The sequence below is a fragment of the Panthera uncia genome, chromosome D2 (genome assembly GCF_023721935.1).
Source record: "Panthera uncia isolate 11264 chromosome D2, Puncia_PCG_1.0, whole genome shotgun sequence".
Classification (NCBI taxonomy): Eukaryota; Metazoa; Chordata; class Mammalia; order Carnivora; family Felidae; genus Panthera; species Panthera uncia.
In genome coordinates, this window is record NC_064818.1 from 82,445,333 (window position 1) to 82,464,869 (window position 19,537).

A 19,537-nucleotide genomic window follows, 5' to 3' on the forward strand; every position below is an offset into this window, starting at 1 on the left:
ACAAACAGATCAAAGGAACCAAATTGAGAATCTAGGGAAAAACCCTCACATTTACAGTGAACTGATTTTCAACAAAGGTGCCATGGTAATTAAATGGAGAGAAAGAATAGTCTTTTCAACAAAAGGTGATTGGATACGTTAATACCCACATGCAAAAGAATGAGGTTAGAACCTTACCACATACTATAAGCAAAAATTAACGCAAAATGGAACATAGATCTAAATGTAAGAACTAAAATTATGAGAGAGGTGGGTGGGGAGCGGGGGGAATTCTGCTCTGCAAATCACATTTCTGGTAAGGGACTCATACTTGGAATATATAAAAACTATTACAACTCACCAAGCAAAAGGCAACCTAATTTTAAAAATGGGCAAAGGACCTCATCAACACTCTTCCAAAGAAAATATACAAATGGGCGAGAAGTACATAAAGATGCCCAACACTATTAGATATCAGGACAATGCAAGTCAAAACCACAGAGATGGCACTTCCCATCCACTTAGGATGGCTACAGTTAAAAAGACAAATAGCAAGTGTTGGAAAGATGTGGAGAAACCAGAACTCTCGAACAATGCTGCTGGGAATGTAAAATAGCATAGCTACTTTGGAAAACAATCTAGCAGTTCCTCCAATGGCTAAAGATAGTTAGCACAGGGGCACCTGGGTGGCTCAGTCAGTTACGCGTCCGACTTCAGGTCAGGTCACGATCTCACAGTTCATGGGTTCGAGCCCCACATTGGGCTCTGTGCTGACAGCTTGGAGCCTGGAGCCTGCTTCGTATTCTGTGTCTCCCTCTCGCTTCAGATTCTGTGTCTCCTTCTCTCTCTGCCCCTCCCCTGCTTTCTCTCTCTTTCTCTGTCTCTCTCTCAAGAATGAATAAACATTAAAAAATTTTTTTAATTAAAAAAAAAAAGTTACCACATGACCCAGAAATCCCACAACTAGGTTTATGCCCAAGAGAAAGGAAAATATATGTCCTTACAAAAACTTGCACTTGGATGCTCATAAAAACATTATTTACAAAAGCCAAAAAGTCAAACTGTACACTTAAATATGTGCCATTGTTATAGTCCAATAATAGTATTTAAACCAAATCTAACAGTACATTTAAAAAATCATTCAGGGGCGCCTGGGTGGCTCAGTCGGTTAAGCGTCCGACTTCGGCTCAGGTCATGATCTCGTGGTCCGTGGGTTCGAGCCCCGCGTCGGGCTCTGTGCTGACAGCCCAGAGCCTGGAGCCTGTTTCAGATTCTGTGTCTCCCTCTTTCTCTGACCCTCCCCTGTTCATGCTCTCTGTCTCAAAAATAAATAAATGTTAAAAAAAATTAAAAAAAAAATCATTCATCTCAATCAAGTGAGATTTACTCTAGGGATCTAGGGTGGTTCAATATTCATAAATCAATCAAAATGATTTATCACATTAACAAGAGAATGGATAAAAACCATATGATCATCTCAACAGATGCAGAAAAAGCACTTGACAAAGTACAACATCCATTCATGACAAAACTCTCAACAAAGTAGGTTTAAAGGGAACATACCTCAACATAATAAAGGCCACAAATGAAAAACCCACAGCTAACATCATCCTCAGTGGTGAAAAACTAAGTTCTTCCTCTGAGATCAGGAATAAGACAGGGATGTCCACTCTCGCCAATTTTACTCAACAGTGTATTGGAAGTCCTAGCCACAGCAATCAGACAACAAAAAGAAATAAAAGGCATCCAAACTGTTAAGGAAGAAGTAAAATTTCAACAATTTGCAGATGACATGACACTATATATAGAAAACCCTAAAGACTCCACCAAAAAACTACTAGAACTGACAAATGAATTCAGTAAAGTGTCAGGATACAAAATTAATAAAATCTGCTGCACTTCTACACTAACAATGAAGTAGCAGAGAGAGAAATTATGAAAACAATCCAATGTATTTTTTTAATGTTTATTTTTGAGAGACAGAACAAGCCCAAGTCGGGGAGGGGCCAAGAGAGAGAGGGACAGAGCACCCGGAGCAGGCTCTGTGCGGCCAGCAGCAAGCCAGATATGGGGCTCCAACTCACCAACCATGAGATTACACCTGAGCTGAAGTTGGACGCTCGACCAACTGAGCAATCCAGGCGCCCCAGAAAACAATCCCATTTATAATTGGACCAAGAATAACAAAATATCTAAGGATAAATTTAAGCAAAGAGGTGAAAGACCTGTACTCTGAAAACCATGAAACATTGATGAAAGAAATTAAAGAGGACACAAATAAATGTAAAGATATTCTAAGCTCCTGGACCAGAAGAACCAGTATCATTAAAACGTCTGTACTACCCAGAGCAATCTACAAATTTAATGCAATCCTGGCCAAAATGCCAACAACACTTTCACAGAACTAGAAACAAATAATATTAAAATTTGGATGGAACCACAAAAGACTCCAATGAGCCAAAACAATCTTGAGAAAGAACAAAGCTGGAGGTATCACAATCCCTGACTTCAAGATATTCTACAAAGCTGTAGTAATCAAAACAGCATGGTACTGGCACCAAAACAGACACATAGGTCAATGGAACAGAATAAAGAGCCCAGAAACAAAACCAGTTATATGGTCAATCAATCTATGAGCAAGGAGGCAAGAATATGCAATGGGAAAAGAGAGCCTTTTCCACAAAAGGTTGGGAAAACCAGTAGCTACATGCAGAACAATGAAACTGGACCCCTTACTTACACCATACACAAAAATAAACTCTAAATGGATTAAAGACCTAAATGTGAGACCTGAAGCCATAAAAATCCTAGAAGAAAACACCGGCAGTAATTTCTTCTGACATCGGCCATAGCAACATTTTTCTCGATAGGTCTCAAAAACAAAAATAACCTATTGGGACTGCATCAAAAGTAAAAGCTTTACATAGCAAACTACCAATAAAAACAAAAAGGCAACCTATTGAATGGAATGGGAGAAGATATTGGCAAATGATACATAAGGGGTTAATATCATGGGTGAAGGGATGGGCTAAATAGGTAAGGGGGATTAGGGAGGACACTTGTTGGGATGAGCACTGAGTGTTATACGTAGGGGATGAATCACTGGAAATCTACTTCTGAAGTCATTATAGCACTATATGCTAACTAACTTGGATGTAAATGAATAAGTAAGTAAAAAGAAAAAAAGGGATTAATATCCAAAATACATAAAGAACTCATACAACTCAACACCAAGACACCCAAATAATCCGATGAAGATGGGAAGGACATGAATAGACATTTTTCCAAAGAGGACATTCAGATGGCCAACAGACACATGAAAAGATGCTTAATATCATTAATCAGCAGAATGGTGAAACTAAAAAACACAAGAAATAACAGGCGATGGTGAGGATGTGGAGAAAAAGAAACTCATGCACTGTTAGTGGGAATGCAAACTGGTGCAGCCACTGTGAAAAACAGTATAGAGGTTACTCAAAAAAATTAATATAGAATTAGCATATGATCCAGTAATTCCACAACTGGCTATTTACCTCAAGAAAAACACTAATTCAAAAAGATATTTGCACCCTGTGTTTATTGCAGCATTATCTACAATAGCCAAAGTATGGAAACAGCCCAAGTGTCCATCAACAGATGAATGGATAAAGATGTGGTATATACATACAGCAGAATATTACTCAACCATAAAGAAGAATGAGGTCTTGCCATTTGCCACGCAGATGGATTTAGAGGTTATTACACTAAGTGAAATAGGTCGGTCAGAAAAAGACAAATAACATATGCTTTCAAGCAGAAGTGGAATTTAAGAAATAGAAGAAACAAAAACAAACAAAAAAAGACTCAAACACAGAGAACACCAGTGATTGCCACAAGGGAGGTGGGCGGGTGGGGGGATGGGTGAATTCAAGGGGATCAAGAGTACAGTAATCATGACGAGCGCAGAGTAATGTAATACAACTGTGGAATTATTACAGTGCATCCCTGAAACGATCACTGTATATACAGCATTCTTCAATTTTACTTTCTTACTTTATTTTTTTTAATGTTTATTTTCGAGACAAAGAGCGCGAGTGAGGGAGGGGCAGAGAGAGAGAGAGAGAGAGAGGGAGACACAGAAGCTGAAGCAGGCTCCAGGCTCTGAGCTGTCAGCACACAGCACAGAGCCCGACACGGGACTCAAACCCACAAACCATGAGATCATGACCTGAGCCGAAATCAGACACTTAACCGACTGAGCCACCCAGGAGCCCCTATACTTCAATTTTAAAAAATACATATCAACAAAGAAATATAAAGGTAAAAATTTTTAAAGAAAAAAACTAGTGATAAAAAAACGGTCAATAGCCAATTAATTTTTGCATCCTGATACGTTATTTCTACGGGTCACTGATAAAGAATGAAAATACATTAGAGGAAATGGTCACTAATCCCAGGATAAGCTGGAAAATGGGATCCTGGATCAACCGAGAGGAAGCTAGAAAAGATACCAATTGGAGGGTGAGCCCAGACACCTCGGGTGTCGCTTCCCTGGAGAATTTTTACAGAGGTCGTCAGGAAGGAGCACCTTCACGGACAGTAAAGGCTGAGTATGCATGAAGGTGGGCGTTCTGGGCACACCCTCTTCTTCCCGAACATGTAGGGTGGTGAGGGTGCGGGGGGCAGGGGGGCTGAAGCAGCCAAGCGCTGGATGCCTCCAAGTCTCAGGGTCAATCTCGCCAGGATTTCACTTCTCTTTCCTTTCCGCAGAGCCCACAATAGTGCTTGCTGTTCAGCAGGCACCCTAACAGGAATGATGAACCCTACTCATCGTCCATGGCTACATGTGGCACCACACTGGGCGAGCTTCCCACAATCTGGACACCCAGGGGGTTACGGGAGGCACCTGTGGCTCCGCCGGAGAACACTTGTGGAGCTATTACAGACATGGGTCCCGGCAGCTGCAGGGGTTTCTACAGCTCCACTGGTGGTTACAACGCACAGGGTGTAGACCCACTAGTCTGTGAACAGAGGTAGGACACGAGTTGCTCTTTGCACGTAACCAAACTCTGAGGAGGCCGGGGGGGGTGGGGGGCGTGTGTGTGAGAGAGAGAGTGAGAGAAAAGAGAATGGAAAACTTGGGACAAGGACTCAATCTGAATTATTGGATCAACGACTGAGGCACAATACAATACGAATAAGAACTTTATCAAATTAAGAGTCCACACACACCATGGCAATAAGACACCCAAGTCACCAATCCTTGGTAACAGGAAGTATTGCAGCCTCCAGCTGGGCACTTAATTTCAGCATCGCAATCTGCAAGATCATTCCAAGTTTCTCCTGTAAGCCTTTCTCGTTCTCTCTGATCAATAATGACCTCCAGTGCCTGGTCCCTGACAGCCTGTGGCATCACACCTTTCATCTCTGTATGGCCAATTCAGGGCTTGGTTGCAAGCCCCACATGGGAGGCTACAGACGTCTTAGGCTGTGACTAAGACGATAGGCTCTGGAGGCAGGCGGTGGGGTCAAAGACCTACGTCCACCGCTAGCTGTGTATCCTCAGACCAGCTGATTAACCTCCCTGTGCCTCCGTTTCTTCATTTGTAATATGGGAATAAAAACAGGTTGCTGTGAGATTCAGACAACCCACCTGCTAAGTGCTCAATGACGAGCACTACCTGTGACAAACGTGCCCAAAGCGGAAAACGCAGTGACAAAACCAGAGCCGGTGTTCTCCTGCAGCTCCACACCAATCTTCTCCCGTAAGAGCACCATTGCCCAGCCAGGTGCTCAAGTCACAGCCCTGGGAGCCATCCTGGGCTCCTCCTCTCCCATGACCTTCCACGTCCACTCCACCAGCAAGACTAGTCCGTTCTTCCTCCGATACACAGAGCCCTCTGTCTACATTCACTGTCCAAACTTGTAACCTCTCGTAATTTATACGCCCCTTGCCCCCCTCCTTAGCTCTGATCACCATCCCTTTCATTTTCCCCAGAGTCCCCAGAATAGGCTCTTAAAATGTCAGTATGATCATGTCACTCTACATTTACTTCCCACCATACGCAAGGTGAGCAGTGTAGTGATGACCTGGTGTTGACCTCACGTAAAAGGACACCACCAGGGAATGCAGGAAGCAGGTGACGGGAGGAACCTGGGTCCCTGGATGTCTTTGATCTGGGTAGCACCAGCCCCACCCTGTATTTAGGGTCCCCCCGGTCTGCTCACCTCTATACATTATGGACAGCAGGATCAAGCTTCCACCTCGTTGGAACCAATGTGGTTTGAAACCTTCAGTTACAGAAGCTTAATCTGTGCCCTAGTAACACGGTCCCTGGAAGTAGTGTGCTTCTGTGACAGGGTGTTAAGTGACACTGGCTTCGTGGCCAGGCAGTGGTGGGTGAGGAAACACATGCAGGGAAGGAAACTAGGCACTCGTTATGCTGTAAAATCATGCCAGAAAACTGTGCCTGCATGAACTCGGGAGACAGATCCCGTGCTCAGTAAGCCTGTGGGTCCAGAAGACACAGAACACTTCAGGTGCTGGGTATGTTGGCTGCTCGTTGGTGCTCTTAGCAAGGAACCATGAAATAAAGCAGGCGGGGTGAGACCAGCCAGTTCGCAAGCGGAGGTGGAAGTCACGGGGCGCTGCTCAGGGGCTCTGCCTTAACGTTCCAATCCGACGGTACTTGACTTCCAGTTCCCTAAAAGGCTAAGCAATCCCCTGCCTCCTATCCTGTTCCCCTTCCAGTCTCGTGCAGGCCCGATTACCCACCCGCGGATCTCGATCAGGGCTGTTATCACCAGTCACGTCACCTGACCCTGCTCCCTCGGGTCAAAGTGCTCAATCCAGGTGTGTCTGCTCACCTGGCAGCCCCACCACACCCAGCCCAGCGCCTGCACGCGGAGGCCTGACTCAGGAGCAGCAGCGAGCAGACCGCGGGGCGCCACCTGACCCTCACCCCGAGTCCACCGAGTCTGCCAGGCCGCACAGGGAGCCCGCGCTCCTGAGAGGGACCCAGGGTCCGGGGCCCCGCATCTCTGCGCAGGCGCGGCCGCGGGGAGGCGGAGTGCCAGAGTCGCGGCCTCGCCCCCGGTCCGCCCACCTTGGCAGGAGGGCGCCAGCGCTAGTCCGGCTAGATTTCCTCCCGGGCCGGCCCGCGGGGAGACACGAAGCCCAGTGGGCCCGCCCGGGGGCTCCGCCAACCCGTTCCTAACGCCCAGGCCCCGGGGGGGCTCACCGCGTCCCCCGGAACCTGCAGTTCCTCCGGCCTCCGCCGTCGCCACGGGACCGGCACCATGGTATCCCTGCGGCCCCAACCCCGAGTCCACGGGCCTCTCATGACCTACGGACTCCGGCCGCCCGCCCCAGCCACTGCATCCACGCCTCTTTGCCCCCCCCCCCACGTGCCCCGAGGGCGCCAATGAGAGACGGGGGGCGGGGCGCCGCGAAGACGGCTGGGCCTTGCTTCGCGAGGGCAGCAGACAGGAGTAGCGGAGACCAGAGTCTTCTGGGCAAAAGGGGACTTCCGCCCAGGGTTGTCATTTCGCACAGAGGGCCAGCCTGTCACTTCTCCAGTCACTGAATCGACTGTGGGACTCCGAAGACCTTACTCCTTCAGGGTCCTGCCAGGCTTCGACTGCTGGTGGCGGATCGGCAGGGGGAGCTCCCTCCTCCTCGCTCTTGTGATTGGTCATCGAGCGCCGTCGGCAACCGTCTTCCTGTGGCTGGTCGGTTGATGGATGGCGCAGCGAGCCAATCCGCGTGGGCGAGCTGCCCTGGAGGGTGTGTCTGGGAGCTGTAGTCTCGGGAAGGGGGCCTCACTTCCGGGCGGGCGTGGCTGGGGGCGGTACGGTGATCGCCCGCCCGGGTGTGGCCCTGGGCGGGGAGCTTCTCTGCGGGCTGTGCAGAGGAGGAACGGGGGCCTGGCGGGCCGCGCCGGCTGCCCTCTGCGCTCGCACCCTAGGGGAGCTGGCAGCCCCCGTAAAGGCCGAGGCGCCCAGCCCCGTACTCTGATTAAGTAACACGTGTCCGAGCCGGGCCTCTGCCGGGTATCTGCTAGCGGTGGGCAGGGCCGGAGCTCTGCGCAGTGGCAGTAAACTAGGTCTGCGAGGGCGGGGCTCCGGGACAGAGTTTCCCGTCTGTGGTAAATGGATGGATGGGCGGGGGCTGCGTTCTTTTCAGCTATTGTTGCGGTCGTTCCCCGCCGAAGCGTGAGCTTCCCGGAGCTGCTGCAACCTTCCTGCCACCATGAGGGGCGGCTGGCGGAAAACCTGGTGAAAAGTGCGACAGCACCTAGGCCGAAACGCCTTGAGTTCCGCACCAATCCACAACTACATGCCTGCCAGCCTCCGGGCTTTTTGTTGCATTTCAATTATTTGAGGGCTGAGTTTACCATTCTGCTGCAGGCAAAGGCATCTTTTTTGTTGCAAAGCCTGGTTCTTACCCGTTAAGGTGAAATGCGTGACTCCTCCACTCCGTTGGGCGTCTGGCTGCATGATCTTCAGCAAGCTAGGTAGCTAATCTATATCATTTTTGTTATTTATTTAAGATAATGATGAATCAGGGCATTATGAAGATTAAGTGAGGTGTATACATATAATGTACTTAGAACAACGACTGACACAAACTACTCAATAAATGGTATATTACTATTACTAGTCTTCCTATACTAACACTCCTGCTCCTAGTTGACAATCCTATATCAAAACCCTGGACTTAACAGTTGTGAGCGAAAGTTAACAATACTGTATATTTGAAAGTTGTTAAGAGACTCCATGTTGAAAGTTCTCACCATAAAACAAATAAACAAACTGTGTAAGGTGATAAATGTGCTAACCGATCTTATGGTAATCGTTTTGCAATGTAAACATGTCAAATCATTCCAGTTGTACGATGTCCTATGCCAGTTATATCTCAATAAAGTTCGGGGTGGGACTTTGGGGCTGGCTGTGTTTTGGAATTCAAAATCTTTAGGATTTTTTTGTTTTTGAAGCGCTATATATATATATATATATATTACATATCTAGTATGAAACGCCTTCAGTAGGGCCTGGGACAACACCCTATGATCAGACATAATATTTATGTGGCAAAATGTGTGAATGTTCAGAAACATTCACCTTAAGTGGGACATATAACTGCTTTAAATAGTCTCATATCCGTTCAAATGTGTTTGCTTGAAACTTAGGAAGAACTGATTTTTAGAACTGTTGGATTTCAGAGTTGAAAATAAGGTGCTATCGAGAACCTGTACTACTGCCCCTACTTTAAAAACTTTGTGGTTTTTTGGCCTTGCAGTTTACCTTAAATGATGTGCTGTGTGGTCCAGTGTCAGTATCACTGGCCTTTGGACTTGGGGCTGCTCTTTCAGGCACTTGAACCAACCATTGAGTAATGGGGGAACGCTTAGCCCACAGGCTGGTGACAGCTATTCTCCTTGACCAAACTCTACCCAGGCTCCCCTGAACTCTTCTCAACTAGTCCCTGACTCTGGGGTTTCCATGTTAGTCTCTGCATTGTCCAGGTTTAGCAAGAGTCTCCCACCCTTGCTCTCTTTTCAGCCTCAATGTCTGATGGGGTTCCTCATTCCCCACATTCCCCCAGGTGATGTCTGATCACCCCGGCCTGCCTTCAGCAAGAATCCTGTTGGGTTGATTTAGAAAGAATTGTCCCTCACCCCAGATGTTTCCTTCTAGGATTTTTCACCCACTGACCTCCCCCTACCCGTATCACACTCCTAGGCTATGAATTCCCACTCTTCTTTGTGTTGGGAGTTAATCCCACTCTTCCTCTCCTACTGCAAAACCCCGTGATAATAGTCTCTATATCTGTCACAATGGACCCCCTGAATAAAGTCTGCCTTACCACTCATGTCAAGTGTCATGCATTTTTTTTTCTTTAACACGATGTACAGCGATAGGTATATTTAATACATTGCAATTTAGTGTGATACGCTAGTTACCAAACAACAGTCAATTGGATACAATTACGATGTATACAAAACTCTGCTACTACTTAGTTTATTTAAATTAATATCATATATTTTTCAAACTCTAAAAATAATATGATATCTGTTAAATGATATTTATAGTACTTATTATTTCAGTATGTTAAAACAAATACATTAGTTATTAGGAAAAAAAACTGGAAAATTCTCAGGACGTTGGATTCTTGCATATGACATCAAAAGCATAGTCAACAGCAACAACAAAAGTGGATAAATTGGACTACATCAAAATTAAAAACTTACGTGCATCAAATAACACTATTAATACAGTGATAAGGCAACCCAAAAAATGGACTAAATATTTGTAAATCACGTCTCTGATAAGGAGCTAATACCTAGACTACATAAAGAATGTCTACAACTCAACATCAGGGAAAGAACCTGATTAAAAAATGGACAAAGGACTTGAATAGACATCTCTCCAAAGATGATTCCAAACAGCCAATAACCACATGAAACGATGCACAACATCAACTACTCATTAGGGAAATACAAATCAAATCCACATTGAGATGCCATCTCACGTCCATTAGGAGGTGCATTACAAGAAAACAAGTGTTGACCAGAATGTGGAGAAGTTAGGACACTTGAGCGTTGCTGGGGAGACTACAAAATGGTGCGGCACTATTAAAAACAGTATGGCATTTCCTCAAAAAATTAAGAATAAAATTATGATCCACAACCCTACTTGTGGGTGTGTAACACAAAATAACTGAAAGCATGGAGCTCGAATGCCCATGTTCATTGCACACTAGACACAGCAGCCAAAAGATGGAAAGAATCTAAGTGTTCACAGACAGATGAATGGATAAATAAAATGTGGTCCATCCATACGGTGGAATATCATTCTGCCTTAAGGAAAGAAACTCCGACGCCAGCTACGACATGGAACCCTGAGGGCGTTATGTGAAATGAAATAAGGCAGTCACAAAAGGATAAAGTATAATTCCAGTTACATGAAATACTGGAAAAATCAAACTCCTAGAGACAGATAGAATGGTGGTTTCCAGGGGCTGGGGAGGAGAATGGGGAGTTAGTGTCTCATGGGTATAGACTTTCACTTTGGGAAGGCGTGAAGAGTTCCAGACATGGATGGTGGTGATGGTCACTTAATACCATTGAACTCTACACTTAAAAATGTTCAAAATGAATTACCCTATGACCCAGCAATGGCACTACTAGGTATTTATCCAAAGGATACAAAAATGCTGATTCAAAGGGGCACATGCACCCCAGTGTTTATAGCAGTGCTATCAACAATAGTCTGGAAGTATGGAAAAGTATGGAAAAGAGCCCAAATGTCCATCGACTGATGAATAGGTAAAGAAGATGTGGTACGTATATACAATGGAGTATAACTTGGCAATCAAAAAGAATGAAATCTTGCCATTTGCAACAATGTGGATGGAACTAGAGTGTATTATGCTAAGCGAAATAAGTCAATCAGAGAAAGACAAATACATGATTTCACTCACATGTGGAATGTGAGAGACAAAACAGGTGAACATAGGGGAAGAGAAGGAAAGAATAAGATAAAAACAGAGAGGGAGGCAAACCGTAAGAGACTCTTAAACACAGAGAACAAACTGAGGGTTGCTGGAGGGGAAGTGGTGGGGGGGATGGGCTAGATGGGTGATGGGCATTAAGGAGGGCACTTGTTGGGATGAGCCCTGGGTGTCATATGTAAGAGATGAATGAATCACTGGGCTCTACTCCTGAAGCCAATGCTACACGGTATGTTAATGAACTTGAATTTAAACTAAAAAAAAAGGTAAGACAGAAATAAATAAATAAACAAATAAATAAAATAAAATGCCAAGAAGTCTTTAATAAGAAAAAAATGTTTAACATGGTGAATTTTACGTATATTTTACCACAATAAATATTAATTATTTACCACAAATAAATGAATACATTAAATATTAAAAGAAAAGCATTTCCCTGCACACCATTTACCATCCCTTGCACACCACCTTCCAGGGAAACGGCTCTCAGGTGACCTGAGGTCCGGTTCCACCCTGCCGATGTCCAGCTCCCAAGCGAGCTGCTTTAACCTCTCACCCCCTGCCCCTCTCAGTGTAGAAGTTCGGGGTGTTAATAGCGATGTCTGCCTCGGCGCGGTCCTGTGCGTCTTCCACGAGATACCGTCTGTACCGTGGCGAGCCTGACGTGCGGTACTCGGTCACTGTAGCTGCCCGACCATCTCTAGTCTGTCCCCATCTGAGCCCTGGACCATTCGGAGTCCAGGCGGTTTCTGGAGGTTCAGTTGGCATATGGCTGTCAAACCTAACTAGTGATGTTCACTGGGGCAAGCATTCATTTCTAAGCCTCAGTTTCCTCATCTGTACAATAGGAATGAAATAGCCTGCTCCTGTCACCTGCCTTCCAGGAAAGAGGGAGCTTCAAAGAGTAGCCTGCAGATGGCCTCGGAAACCATGTACAGTTCAGCCCGGTCAAGGGAGATCGCACGTGTGTTGTAGGGAGGGGGATGAGTGACAGTTCTGTTCAACTTTTGCAAAGCTATGAGTAGTTTTTCATGAACTTAAACACCCCCCTTTCACTCTCCAACGACTTCTTTTAAAACTTGCTACCTCTTCTTGTTGGGATGCGAAAGAGACAATACATCCACAACCTCCAGTCCAGAGACTGGCACACAGTAGGTGTTTAATGAATGCCCCTTCTTTTCCTTCTTGCCCTCTTATTGAAAGAAATTCTCAGCACTTTCTTTGGGCACAAGCATAAGGATACCTTTCTTTCTTTGAAATTCTCAGCTTTCAGACACTATCATAGTGATAAGGGTCATCATCTTTGCCTGGAAACACTTCCCCCTGCTCTGCAACAGCTTGCTTCTTCTTGTTCAGATGTTGGCGGTCCCGCCCCTCCTCAGAGAGGCCAAGCTGACCCGCTGACCTAGAGCAGCCATCTACACGCACCTCAGCCGTGGCCTGACTCCAGTCCTCCAGGACACTCAGCTCAGGGGTCAGTTTTCCTTCTTGCCAACCGACGTCCCGTAGGCCCCACCGAGGGCTGGTTCCCCACTGGCTGGGACTGGGCCTGCCGTCCATCAGGCGTCGGAGCTGGAGCCGTCAGCTTCGCGTCCCTGGTGTCAGTGAAGCCACGGCAGAGGTGTCTTTGTGTTCAGATACCAGAAACAGGCTCAGAGGCCTTACCTGTGGAGCCCAGGGCTGCGGGAGGACCGGCTGGCCGACCCGAATTCCCTCACAGCTCCGATGGGACCTCTCACCACTTTTGCTGCCCTGTAGCCCTTCCTGCCTGTGGAGAGCCTCCCGATTAGGCTGCAGGTGTTGCTGGAAACCGGGCAAGTTTGCTCACCCCAGCAAACAAACACCAGCAACAGCTCAGGTCTGCCATTGGCCCCAAGGGCCTTCGTCTCACAGGCCGAGTTTGCAGGCGCCCCGCTGGAAAGCGCGGAACCGGCATCGTCCCTCGAGAGGTGACCGTCTGTCGTGCGCCGGCACGAGTAGTCTATCCTGCACACTGCCCTCTGTGCCGGAAGTGGCTCCTGCCCAGGAGTGGGCGGTCGAGGGCCTTCTCCTCCCTGAGAACCGGCCCGTCTCTGCCTCCCTGGGTACGGCCTCACCTAGCTGCCTGTGTCCGCCCGCTGCCTTCCCTGACCAGGAGCCCTGTGCCTGTCTGGCCTCTCTCTTCCCACCTCTCTCTTTCACCTCGGGGCTCAAGGTCCAGCCAACGTCCAGCTCGCCCATGGGACCTCCCTTCCGTGCTCTGATGGCCCTGCGGTCCTCCACAGGAGCCACCCTCTGTCTGTCATGCTGTATCTTCCCACGTGGGCCCGTCTGGACTGGCCAAGTAACCTGTGCCAGGGGACCCCGACTCCAATGTTTTCTGCATCGAGCTGGCATACGACGCATGCCCTTTATTGGCGAGTTAACGTGGAACGTGTGCTGCCTACGAAAGCCTCGGCACAGTGCTTTCCTTTCCGTCGTGACGAGAAGCCAGCCGACAAGTGAGACCACCTTCAGACACAGCGCCAAGTCAGGACTGGAAGGGCAGCGCTTCACGCGCTGATGGGGAAACTGAGGCTCGCTTGCCTGCCCACTCACTCATTCCAAAACATTCCGTTGCCTGGAACGTGGAAGGTTCTCTGAGTGGGAGTAGGTCTGTGGTCCATGAACGCAGGGTCCGGCCTGCCACTCCCTGGAAGCTCCGTGAGCATGTTTATCTGTGTCCCCAGCTCCCAGCACGGGCAGGGCCCAGGGCGGGCACTCAGCGCGAGGCCAGTGAATGAATGAGTGCAGCACCGTTATCTGTGAGGCAGCGGCTCCAGCCACAGCCTGGGGGGCCTTCAGGAGGGCGCCCTGCCCTCTGGCCTCTGGGCGCCAGCTGTAAGGACCTCTCTTCTCGCCGGGCTGGTGAGTGGGAACGTAAGCTCTGCTATCTCTGGGCTCGCACCGTTAGCCTTGGTCTTCAGCAGCTTGTGAGGCCCTCGCCCTGCGGACAGACTGCTTCATCCCCAGAGGATCTGAATCTGAGGCACACACACGTCTCTCTCTAGAAGGGAGACGTTTGTTTCCCCGAGGGTCACGGTTTGTTCAATGCCATTTTAGTCCGGGCTATATTTTCCTTTATGGAAAGAGGTGGTATAAGATTTTTCTACATGCGATCTTGATAATGCTCCAGGAAGAGTTCGTTGAGGCCAAACATAGCCCAGCACGTTTCACCTTTCAAAATGCTATCTCTCCGTGGAGATGTCTCTGATCTAAGCCAGCTCCCTACATTATTTCCTGACACTGTAAGTGTACTCTTTGGGAATGATCAGCAGTAGATGATTATTTAATACTGAAAGACTTTGGGGGCGCCTGGGTGGCTCAGTTGGTTGAGCGTCCGACTTCGGCTCAGGTCATAATCTCAAGGTTCCCGAGTTCGAGCCCCGCGTTGGGCTCTGTGCTGACAGCTCGGAGCCCAGAGCCTGCTTCGGATTCTGTGTCTCCCTCTCTCTCTGCCCCTCCCCCACTCATGCTCTGTCTCTCTCTCTCTCTCTCTCTCTCTCTGTCAAAAATAAATAAACATTACAAAAAATTTTTAAAAAATACTGAAAGACTTTGTGACCAGTACAAATTAGAGATATACATGAGATGACATAGCACACAATGTGCGTGCCCCAACCCATCCCATAACGTCTGCGTAAACATTTGTTACATACAGAAGGCAAGCTTTTCATGGTTCATCGTTTTGCATTTTCTTCACAGGCGCCGTAAATAAATAAAAATATTAATAAACCACAACTGTGCCGCCTAAAATCAATAATAGCTTTATGTTTGAATGGAGGGATTAATTGGGTCTCCTTCTGACCTCTCTCTGCTTCTAATCACTCGGTAGTATTTGTCAAATGCCAGACACAGGTGTACTTTCTATGCTATGCTGTGTTTTCAACAATAGATTGAGATTTTAGCACAATGTTTTATATTTCATCCTAAATTTTTTTTATTTGCAAGTGTATGAAGTCACATTGGTTATGTTTGATAATCCATTTTTGGCATGTATTTTCATATAAATGATAGGGTGTTTGGGCCTCTCGGCTCTCACAACATAGTAAGGAGGACCCCTGCATGTGGAAATATGGCTGTGTGTGGGTTGGAAATAATAAGGATTATAAATGACTCACTAGGTATAGAAAATAAAGGAGAAGACTTATCGGGGAGAAGTAAAGAACCTTGCTCTCTTTATGCACCGCCAAAGAAGCCACCACGAAAGATATATTACTGTTTCCCTTCTTGTTATTTCTAAGGGGGGTTTTATTAACCCCTTTTTATCAATCAAAATAAATTGATTGCCAGTGAACGCAATATTTCCTGACTATATATAATTTGAAATTATAAAAGAAAAGCAAAGATGTGCAAGCTCATATACTACATCTCAGGTAAAGAAGAGACAAACCCCCTCCAAAGAGACTGCTAAATAGTGTTAAAGATTTGTGCAGCCAGCCCTTAGAACATTCTCTCTAAGGATATGATCAGGCCTGGGGAGTCTTCGGGAATCTGGCTTCCTTCTGCCGTGTCAGTGGCCAGGTGTCCCAGAACACTGCCATTTCATATTTATGCCCCATCATAAAAGGACATATTTCTGCAGGGTAAATATAGGGACGGTCAATAAAAACTCGGTCCTGGGTGAGGAAGGATGATTCAAGCGGGGAGAAAAGTGAGTGGCCGGAAACCCACTGTGCATCATGAAGAGGGGACCAGTCACTGCTTGTGATTCAGGGACCAAAAATGCATGGAAAGCTAGAAAATTAGGATTTCATCCAAACAGTGGAAAGCATCCCTCCTGGTCCGTGCCAGGCTGGTGAGAAGGCGGGAGGGTCCAGGACGATAGGAGTAAAACACAGCAGGATGGAACGGGGGCCCAGCCGGGCTTCCCACACGGAGGGGCTTGGGCTGCTGGCTGGTGGAGACCTCGCTGAACCAGGAGGCTCTTTGCCTCTCCCACCACAGGCCCTGGGGCGATCCAGCCCCACCTGCTGGGCTCGGCACCTGCCAGAGCCTTCCTGTGGGGTCTGTGGGACCCACCCTCTCCCTCAGACCCTTCCAGGGTCCCACACATTTGCCTCTTCACATAGGAAGGAGACTCTTCCCCTCCATCTCCGACTACTCATTGAACTGAGGAAAGAAAGAATGGTTGGAAAGTCAAAAGGGAATGTTAGCATTGACATTTTTAAGTGAGATACTTCTTTCGATTACAATAAGGCGTATTTCATATGAATGAGTGAATAATAGATACTAACTTAAACGTAGGCTAATAATGGAGTTACCACCAAGTTTTGCTTTACTCTGATGGAAGGGACACATCCATGGAGGTCTAAACTTCAGCTACTTTATCATGAGAATGTGAAATAGTGACTTATTTATTTTATATACATGCTACAGAGCAATAGGACCCAGGCATCATTTAAAAATCAGCGGTTTGCCAGACACCTTGGGGGGCTTGGTCAGTGAAGCATCTGACCCTTGATTTCAGCTCAGACCATGATCTTATGGTTCATGGGTTCGAGCCCCATGTTGGGCTCTGTGCTGACAGTGTGGAGTCTGCTTAGGATTCTCTCTTTCTGCCTCTCCCTGTGCTCTCTTCCTCTCTCTCTGTCAAAATAAATAAATAAACTTAAAAAAAAATCAGTGGTTTGCTCTTTTTTTTCCTTTCTTTTTTGTTTGTTTGGTTCTGGAGGAAGGAATTTTTTTCCTTAATGTTTATTTTTGAGAGAAAGAGAGAAAGAGAGAAAGAGAGAGAGAGAGAGAGAGAGAGACAATGCAAGTGAAAGAGGGGCAGAGACAGACACACAGAATCTGAAGCAGATTCCAGGCTCTGAGCTGTCAGCACAAAGCCCAACTCAGGACTCGAACCCACCAACCGCAAGATCGTGCATGACCTGAGCTGAAGTTGGATACTTAACCCACTGAGCCACCCAGGTGCCCCCAGAGCAAGGAATTTGAAGGCAGCAGCTGTTTTACAGGAAAACCGCCCCAACCATGAAAACCCAAAATGAGTGAGCCAGTTTGGAGACCATCTGAACTAAGAATCCTTTCTGGATTTGAAGCAGATCCAAATTTGTTCCCAGCACCAAGAGTTAGTATTTTGCCAAATCCCTGACATTGCCCCTGAACTTCCTGGAGGGCAGCTACTGGGAACGGGCACAGAGGCTCCCGAGCTGGCTGAGTAGAGGTGCCTTGAACGTCATGCATTTTGCCCTATCCTGCCCACTGGACTCCAGCGGGGGCGCCGTGGCGCTGGGCCAACGTTCACACAGCAACTCTGGAAAAGGTTCAAGAAGACAGATTCCAGAGGATTAAAATAAAAATCCTGGCCTACCTTAGTCCTGCCCCTGTGCAGGAAGCTGTTGTGGGTGTGGCGGACTTTCGAGGAATTTAGGCAAGTGTAAGACCACTGTGGTCATTGATTTAACCAAAGTCGAACCAGTCAGCTTCCCGGGTTGGGATGGCCTCTGCTGTGCACCGAGAACCGATGATTGGCTGTTAGCGGTGGGTCGCTGAGCTGTGTCTCTAAGGAATGTGTGTGTTTGCAGTGTTTCCCAGACCTCTGTGCCCTGAATCCCTTCCACAGACAGGAAGGGCCAGCTTCACTCATAGTGCCTATTGGACACCCCAGGTGTCCACTCCGTGTGGCGACCTCTCCATGCCAGAGCAGACTGTGAGAGGGCGCCAAGGTCAGGGGGACAAAGGCCCATGCATTCAAATGAGACAACATGGATGGAGAGCCAGGGTCTGTAAGGGTCCCTGTTGAGACGTGAGCTGTTGGGGCCACACAGCCTGAAGGTGCTTCCCTGGTTAAAACTTCTCAGCTCTCTTAAAGATTTTTTTTAATGTTTATTTTGAGAGAGAGAGAGAGAGAGAGAGAGAGCGAGCACAAGTTGGGGAGGGACAGAGAGAGAGGAAGACGCAGAATCTGAGGCAGGCTCCAGGCTCTGAGCTGTCAGCACAGAGCCCGACGCGGGGCTCAAACTCGTGAACTGTGAGGTTGTGACCTGAGCTGAAGCCGGACGCTCAACCGACAGAGCCACCCGGGCGCCCCTAAAACTTCTCAGCTCTCTTAAGAATGACTTCTGATTGACAAGGGATCTTGTTTGTGACACCAAGTCAAGTTCATCTGTGTCCTTAGTTCCTCAAAACCGATGCAGGAATTATAACCAGGAGCAGAGAATTAGCACCAAAAGGACTTAGAGAAGACAGAGTCACACATGGGCGTGCACGCAATACGGTCTCCCTGTGAAAGGTTGACGCAAGACAACGAGCAGCTGCATAGAAACACACACAGCGGTCACAAACACTCGTGGCCAACCAAGTGTCCTGTATCTGCAATGATCACACCCCGGGACCTGGACCTTCAGGTAGACAAACACGCACGTGCGAGTGTGCGTGTAGTGACAACGTGCGGAGTTGTCCTCACCACCACCCTTCCCCCAGCCCCGTACTGACATGCCTTCACAGCACAGTTCAGACTTGGTAAATGTCACAGGATGTCAAGTGCTGAGAAGGGCAGGAGAAGGTACTAGAAGTTGGCAGGTTGGGGAAAAAAGTACCCATTTGGTGGATCAGCAGAGCCTCTACAGACTCAGAATCAGTATTTGAGGCCAATCTGAATTCTGGCCTCTCTAGGTGGAATAAAGAAACCACTCAACAAAGGATGCTCCTTCCCCAGCCTGAGGAGGTGGCTAATGCCACCTACCGCCCGGAGACTGGTTCTGCAGCCGATTCCGGCCACCCCGTCTGGTCCTTGGTGGAAGAGAGATTAGGATTTATGCCAGGGATGGAAAACGGGCTGTCACCTCTCAGGACGGTGATACATTGTAGGGAATTAAAAATTAATTTAAAAATTATCTGGCTAAAGTGTTTTTGGAGATCGCAATAAATTGGATTAAGATTCGTGGACTACATTTCTTATAAATACATTTCTTCTGCAGGGCACCTTATGAGGTACGTTCATATTTTTTTCGTGGGTAGCAACCCCAAAAGCTTCATCCCAATTCTAGATTAGGTTATTGGGTACATGCTTACCTGCATAGTCGTATCTTAGGAGAAACT

General features: G+C 47.4%; 1 protein-coding gene across 7 annotated transcripts in view; it reads right to left on the reverse strand.

Moving 5' to 3' along the window:
* Positions 1-7,654, reverse strand: part of CD2H10orf143 (chromosome D2 C10orf143 homolog) — a 46,292-nt gene extending 38,638 nt beyond the window's left edge. For 2 of the 7 annotated variants that reach the window (XR_007460857.1, XR_007460853.1), the window contains exon 1: positions 7,200-7,550. Coding sequence is in view for 1 of the 7 variants with exons in the window: in XM_049645904.1 (XP_049501861.1) it covers positions 7,200-7,301 (102 nt within the window). In the remaining 6 variants the exon portion in view is untranslated. The other 5 variants (XR_007460854.1, XR_007460855.1, XR_007460856.1 and 2 more) reach the window with 5 other exon arrangements.
* Positions 7,655-19,537: the final 11,883 nt, after the last annotated feature.